The sequence below is a fragment of the Diospyros lotus genome, chromosome 14 (assembly GCF_014633365.1).
Source record: "Diospyros lotus cultivar Yz01 chromosome 14, ASM1463336v1, whole genome shotgun sequence".
In the NCBI taxonomy this organism is placed as follows: domain Eukaryota; kingdom Viridiplantae; phylum Streptophyta; class Magnoliopsida; order Ericales; family Ebenaceae; genus Diospyros; species Diospyros lotus.
In genome coordinates this window covers 34,127,727-34,135,354 of record NC_068351.1, presented here as the reverse complement: position 1 = coordinate 34,135,354, position 7,628 = coordinate 34,127,727, and the positions used below count along the sequence as shown (strand labels likewise).

General features: G+C 40.9%; 1 protein-coding gene across 1 annotated transcript; it reads left to right on the top strand.

The window, feature by feature from the left end:
- The first annotated feature begins 2,353 nt into the window (after nt 1-2,353).
- Nucleotides 2,354-7,322, top strand: LOC127790524 (galactinol--sucrose galactosyltransferase-like). The gene is made up of 4 exons (XM_052320074.1): nt 2,354-3,851; nt 4,048-4,225; nt 6,087-6,454; nt 6,623-7,322. The coding sequence occupies exons 1-4, from the start codon at nt 2,640-2,642 to the stop codon at nt 7,190-7,192; spliced, it is 2,328 nt and encodes a 775-aa protein (XP_052176034.1). The 5' UTR covers nt 2,354-2,639; the 3' UTR covers nt 7,193-7,322.
- The last annotated feature ends 306 nt before the right edge of the window (nt 7,323-7,628 follow it).

Sequence of the window (7,628 nt, the reverse complement as noted above, 5' to 3'; positions counted from 1 at the left end):
ATCAACACTGTCTTATATTTATTTAGATATTTACATATAAAAGTTCTCTACCTCCAACAGGCTACAGCCCTATCCACACATTCCACCACGTTTAAGGGTAATACAAAGTAACGGGGGAATTGGGTGGACCCTAAACCCTCAAAGGAAGACGCGGAATTGACCTTGAATACCCTAGGCATTTTCTGGGACCCGCCTTTAGGAAAACGTGAAATAAGTAGGCTTCTATTGTGTAAGCAAATGTAAGATAATGCGCCAATTTGGCCAACAATTTAGTTGACAATTCTAATGCAATTATAAATCTACCCTTGTTAAAATTTTCAAGATGCCCGCCCATTCTCTCTCCCTCCCTCATTTTGAAAATCGCTCTCTCCCTTATTTCAAGATATCTTCCCATTCTCTCTTTTTTCCTCATTTTTTTTCTCTCTCTTTCAAATCCATTGCCCAGAGAGCACCATCTCTCGGCTGTCACTCCCTTTCACTCCACCACCGCCACGAGCATCGTCTGGTGTCGCCCCTCTCGCATTGAGCACCGGCCGTCACCCCCTACCCACAAACATCGGCAGCCATTGCCCCCACTCGTCCCGCCATCGCTGTCTCGCCCACCACAGCCACGAGCACAGATCGCCCAACTACCGCTGCCCGAAGGTTTCCCCTCCATTGCCATTTGTCCTCACCCACTTCCGTTCGTTGTTACTATAACAAAAGAACATACAGAAATACTTATTTGGGTGTTGAAGAGTGAAACCAATCAATGGATGGCCTCTTTCCTTTTTAATTTTTGTGTAGTCAATCACTGAATAAGAAATCTATTTTGACATCAAGCCATACTTCTTGTTGCTAGAACTTGACTGTTAGCTAAAGAAGCCGATGTTTTAAGTTACTAACTCTTCTTTTCGATTCTATCAAACTATTGGTTCGTTTGCATCATGACACAGGAAATTAAGTGTTTATGTGTGGAAGTTGATGAAGCAACTTGGTGGCTTTTATTGTCTTTGTATTTTTTTTTTAACTAGCACTTAGATTTATTAACTAGAATGGAATGTGAAATGTTACATGTTTCTCCTTGTTCTGAAATGAATGAAAATGGATGGAATTGAAAGGTATTATACAACTAACTATTAATACTCTTTAGTGAAAAGATAAGATGAGAGTCAACGGTAAATTTGAACTCCTAAAAAAATTATTGAGGCACACAAGAAATTAATTTCTTCATTCATTTCCATTTCATCCATTCTCCAATTTAGCGAGGCAAAAAACAGGGCTTGGAAGAGAACTACATTACTATATTGTCTCTCCAATACATGTTCTCAGGTACTCTAGTCCAGATAGAACAAGTCACCATATGATCATCATCCCTCAAAACAATTGTTAATTTACAAGGTAGATGAGAAATATTTGATTTATAGAAGCTCAAAAAACCTCATATTTTTGTTAGAAGCCATTATTTAGCAGCTCTAGAAGCAAAAAATCTCAACCTTTTGTTAGAAGCCACTTTTCAGCAGCTCCAGAAGCAAAAAACCTTAACCTTTTGTTAGAAGCCACTATTTAGCAGCTCCAGCTCGGCCTCTTTTCCTTTTTTTTAGCAGTTCTTTCTTTGCTAACATCTTCAGTTTCTGCTCTTTTCGGGCTTTTGCTTTCTCCTCAAATCCATCCTCCATCATTTTCATTGTTGCCACACGTTTGGCCTTGTAAACCTATACATCACACCGAAAAAGAAAGGGCTCTATCTCAAACTTAAATGTTGCTAAGGCGAAGACATTGGCGGTGGCTTTAACAGTTGCGGACAGTGGAGATGGTGGTCATTGCTAGCGATTATTGGAGAAGGCGACACAACGGAGGAGGCGATAGGGATCCGGCGGCTGTTGGACAAGGTGACGTGGTGGTAGAGGCGAGACGGATCCGACGATTGCTAAAGACGCGACAACGAAGGTGAGGTGAAGAGAGGGGGAAGGAGAGAGGGGTTTAGAAAGAGAGGGAATATGTGGGTCTCCCAATTTGGATAGATATTCAAAATAATTGAGCATTGTGCCTTCAATTTATGGCGACAATTTGATTAAAATCTCATTATTAGATGATATTGTCAACAAAGTTGTTGGCCAAATTAGCTATGTAGCATTATGTATATGGGGTCTATGCTTGGAGGGGCCCTACCATAAACCCTCAAAGGAAGATGTTGAATTGACCTTTAAGAATCATGCTACCCTGCGCCTCACACTGAGGCTCAGGGGTATTTTAGATATTCTTACATTACTGTATAGTTCAAAATATACACAATGATGTAAGAGTAGCATTTTTCGACCTTTAATATCCTAGACAATTTCGGGACCCACCTTAAGGAAAACGTGAAATAAGTAGGCCTCTACTTACTAAGCAAATGTATATTGCCTCCAACTTGTCACTTGTTCCCATACTTGATCAAACCACAAACCACCCTGGGACTCTCCCTCCCTGTTGAGTGTCCGCATCAGCTACATGCAGATTCCACTTCCCCCCTCTAGATTTCTGTATTTCTTCTCTCTCTCTCTCTCTCTCTCTCTCTCGTTGTATATATTACCAATCTTCCCTTCTTTCATTGATCTCACCATCACAAACTAGTTAATTCACTTTTCTCTCTCCGTGAAGCTGTGTACTTAACTAGAATGGCTCCAAGCTTGATCAAAGATGTGTTGGAATCAATGCGGGTTCATGATGGCCAAGTACCCTTATCAGTCACTCTGGAAGGTTCAAAGTTTTTGGCCAATGGCCACCAGTTTCTCACCCAAGTCCCGCCGAACATTACGGCCACGCCCTCCCCATTCACGTCCCAAGACGCGGCCAAGAACACTGTCGGATGCTTCGTCGGGTTTGACAGCGGCGAGCCCAAGAGTTGGCACGTGGTCACCGTCGGCAAGCTCCGGGACACAAGGTTCATGAGCATATTCCGGTTCAAGGTCTGGTGGACCACCCACTGGATCGGCAATTGCGGGAAAGACGTTGAAAACGAGACTCAGATGTTGCTGCTAGACAAGTCCGCCGCCGGCCGGCCCTACGTTTTGGTTCTTCCGATCATTGAAGGTTCTTTCCGAGCTTCACTCCAGGCCGGTGAAGACGACGGTTTGGACGTCTGCGTTGAGAGTGGGGCCACCAAGGTAACCGGCTCCAGCTTCCGGAGCTGCATCTACATTCACGCCGGCAACGATCCATACCGGTTGGTGAAGGAAGCAATGAAGGTGATCAGATTCCATTTGGGAAGCTTCAAGCTGCTGGAGGAAAAGTCTCCTCCCGGCATAGTTGACAAATTTGGGTGGTGCACCTGGGACGCATTCTATCTGAAAGTACATCCAAAAGGGGTCGCTGAGGGCGTCCGCGCCCTGGCAGCCGGCGGCTGCCCGCCGGGGATGGTGCTGATCGACGACGGGTGGCAGTCCATCTGCCATGACGATGACCCCATCACCGACCAAGAAGGCATGAACAGAACCGCCGCCGGCGAGCAAATGCCTTGCAGGCTAATCAAATTTGAAGAAAACTACAAGTTCAGGGACTATGAAAGTGCCTCTGGCAAGGGCATGGGCGCCTTCGTAAGGGACCTTAAAAAGGAGTTTCGGACGATAGAGAACGTTTACGTCTGGCATGCGCTCTGTGGGTATTGGGGCGGGATCCGGCCCCGCGTCCCGGGCATGCCGGAGAGCAGAGTCGTTGCTCCTAAGTTGTCGCCGGGATTGGAGAGGACGATGGAGGATCTGGCCGTGGACAAGATCGTGGCCAATGGGGTGGGTCTGGTGCCCCCGGAGAAGGCGCCGGAGATGTACGAGGGGCTGCACTCGCAACTGGAGGCCGCGGGGATTGACGGCGTCAAGGTGGACGTGATCCATGTAAGCACTCTTTTTCTCGAAGTCTGTGGGTCCTTTCGTCGAACAGTTGGTACTCCTGTTCACCTATCATGCGTTTAGCCCGATCGGTCATGCTCTTGCTCATTCTCTGCTACTCGATCGATCTTGATGATGAAGGTTAGGGTTAGGGTTAGGGTTAGGGTTAAGGTTGTTAATTTGGTGAAAATTGGCATTGCAGTTGCTGGAAATGGTGGCGGAGGAGTACGGCGGGAGAGTGGAGCTAGCGAAAGCATATTACAAGGCCTTAACGTCGTCTGTGAGGAAGCATTTCGGCGGCAATGGCGTGATTGCTAGCATGGAGCATTGCAATGACTTCATGTACCTCGGAACCGAAGCTATAGCTCTCGGACGCGTAGGTATGCCCCTCCCCAATTTACCCTCATCTTCCCTCCTTGCAATGCCAATATTCTTCAGAATTTTGCTCATAATTCAGAACGTTTTATCTCAGCAAAATGGATCTTTATCCCAATTGAATTAAAAATTTTGAGCCCAATGGGCCAAATGAGATGTACCATTCGGCCCAATGTTTAGTCTTGTTTGAACCAAACAACACAATTTTTCATCTCTCACCGTTTGGTGAAGAATAATGATAAGAGATCTCGATTTGGGAGGAGGTGAGGGTAGTTGAGTAGGACGGACCACGGTTTTGGAATTGACAATTTTGATTCCACTTTTTTGGTGAAATTAGAACTAGAATTACCTCGTCTATAAATAATTTTATGGTTAGATTTAGAGTCGAGATTCATTTGACTTAATTTCAAAACAATCTTGATCAAAAATTGAGTTAACCTAATAAAATTTGAGTTAGTTGACTCGAGATCCATTTTGTTAGATAAATGCATGAAATGTTAAAAGACTTAATTTTCATTTCAACATTTCTTAACTCAATTATATCTATATTTTTATAATTCATTATAAATAAATGTGTCCATAAATGATATTGATTCGAAAGTTATATTAAGGTATGCTCAAAACAATTTTAATTGAAAACTGAATTAACTCAATAAAATTTGAGTTGGGTCAACTTAGATCTAAATTCTCATTACTCATATATGTTTCAGTTTTGATTTAGTAAACAAGAAGAATATTTAACAACAAAGTTCTTGAATTTTTCGATAAAATTTAAAAAAAATACTAGTTAATGTTGTATTCTATAGAAGTTTTATTCAAAATTAAATTTTTTAATTTAAAATTGAGAAAATCAATACGCTCATATTTGCATAAAAATAAAAAAAAAATGAATATGGTATGAAATAGAAACGGAGAAACGATATTTTTCAAAACAATAGGAAATGAAAATGTGGGGAAACATGTAAATAAAAAAATATAGAGATTTTTTTGTAAATATAATTTTAATATAGAAAATTAAGAATAAAATATTTATTTAATCTAAAAATAAACATAAATTTGGAAATGTATTCAAATAAAGATAAATAAAAATAAATAATAAATTAAAAAAATAATTAATTATAATATAATTTATAAAAATTCATTTTTTTCATCATTCTTTTTTTTTTTTTATGGTCCTTTTAGCATGTATGGTTTCCAACTCTGCTTCAATTTAGGTTTAAAAATTTTGAGTTAAAAATTTCATGGATAGAAACAAGTTTTGGATATTTTTTTAATATTATGAAACGGGCCTAAAATATTTTTAAAATTATAAAAGGGGCCATAAACCTTTTTTTTTTTTTGTGTTCTCGACATTTTAATATAAAAATTATTTCAAAAACATCGAAATTACACCTATGAGGCGTTTTGATGCATTATAAATATACTCTATGTACTCTTTCTTATTATATATATATATAATATTTTATCAAATATATTTAGTTTCATATTACTTTTAAATACTTTTTTTAAAATAGATTTGTTAATTATATATATTCTTTGGGACTAAAAGGTAAAATCCCTCACCTGGAGATCTCGCAGCTCAGTCCAAAATTTTTGTAAGGGAGTTAAATAATGAAACTCAGTGGCAGGATTCGAACACGAAATCTGCACCAACTATATAGCAGCTAAATTTAAAGTTTTATGGGACTAACATGTGTAGGATTAGCGGGATTCGAACACGAAATCTATACCAACTATATAGCAGCTAAATCTAAAGTTTTATAGTATTGATATATGTACGATCCCAACCGTGAGGTGTGGACAATTATGTATATTCTTTAATCACTAATTATACAGAGATTTGTACCAAATTTGTCTATGTTGCAGGGGATGACTTCTGGTGCGTGGATCCGTCCGGCGACCCGAACGGGACGTTCTGGCTGCAAGGCTGTCACATGGTGCACTGCGCCTACAACAGCCTGTGGATGGGCAACTTCATCCACCCGGACTGGGACATGTTCCAGTCCACTCACCCCTGCGCCGCCTTCCACGCCGCCTCTCGCGCCATCTCCGGCGGACCAATCTACGTCAGCGACTCCGTAGGAAACCACCACTTCCAGCTGCTCCGGAGCCTCGCTTTGCCCGACGGCTCCATCCTTCGCTGCCGGCATTACGCCCTTCCTACCAGAGATTGCCTGTTCGAGGATCCGTTGCACGACGGCAAGACCATGCTCAAGATCTGGAACCTCAACAGAGTAAGCCATTTACACATCGAACTATATATAGTCATTGGTTCGCGCATCCTCATCAAAAAATGCTAATCCAATGTGACTTATGAGTATATGGACCAAATAATTGATCTAAAATCGAAATGAATTGGGAGAATTGGTGATCTCAATTTCTATGGTTTGTATCTGTAACAGTTCACGGGAGTCGTCGGAGCTTTCAACTGCCAAGGCGGAGGATGGTGCCGGCAATCCCGGCGAAACAAGAGCGCCAGCCAATTCTCTCACGACGTAACCTGCTTGGCCGGCCCCATAGACGTCGAATGGGACGCCGGAAACAGCCCAATTCAGACCAAAGGAGTGGCCGCCTTCGCCGTCTACATGTCCAAGCAGAAGAAGCTAACTCTCCTGAAACCTTCAGAAAGAGTAGAGATCTCCCTTCCGCCCTTCAGCTACGAGCTCCTCACAGTCTCGCCGGTGAAGGACTTTCCCGAAAAATCGGCCCAGTTCACTCCGATCGGGCTAGTGAACATGCTCAACTCCGGCGGGGCAATTGAGTCGCTGGCTTACGATGATCATGAGAGTTCAGTAACAGTCGGCGTTAGGGGCTGTGGGGAAATGAAGGCTTTTGCCTCTGCAAAACCGATTCGCTGCCAGATGGATGGGGTTGACGTGGATTTCGGCTACGATGATGAAGATCATACGGCCACGGTTCAAGTTCCCTGGCCTGGCTCGTCAAGATTGTCGGTGATTAAGTACTGGTTTTGAAGGTTGAAGAAGAAGAAGAAGAAGAAGAGAAGTCTTCTTTTGGGGAAATCTTGCTTCATGTGTGTTTGCATGCTTAGCTACGTACATGTACTATCGTTTGATAAATTTGTATTAAAATAAAATTATAATATTTTTCAGATTAATATGAAGGGATTAAAATAAAATTAAAAAATATTTCAAGATTTTTGTAAAACTATTTATTAAGGTAACGTTTCTTAAAATAAGTAAGATAAAATTATATTAATATAAAATTAAAATACTTTGTACACTAAAATATGAAATGGTCAAGATAAAATTAAAAAATATTTTAATATTTTGGTTAACAAACACATTAGAAAAGTAAAAAATTTGAAATGCTTTTCATATCTTATATTTTTCGATCTACATTTTAGTTAACAAATACTATTTAAATATTTTGAAATGTATTTAGAGACAT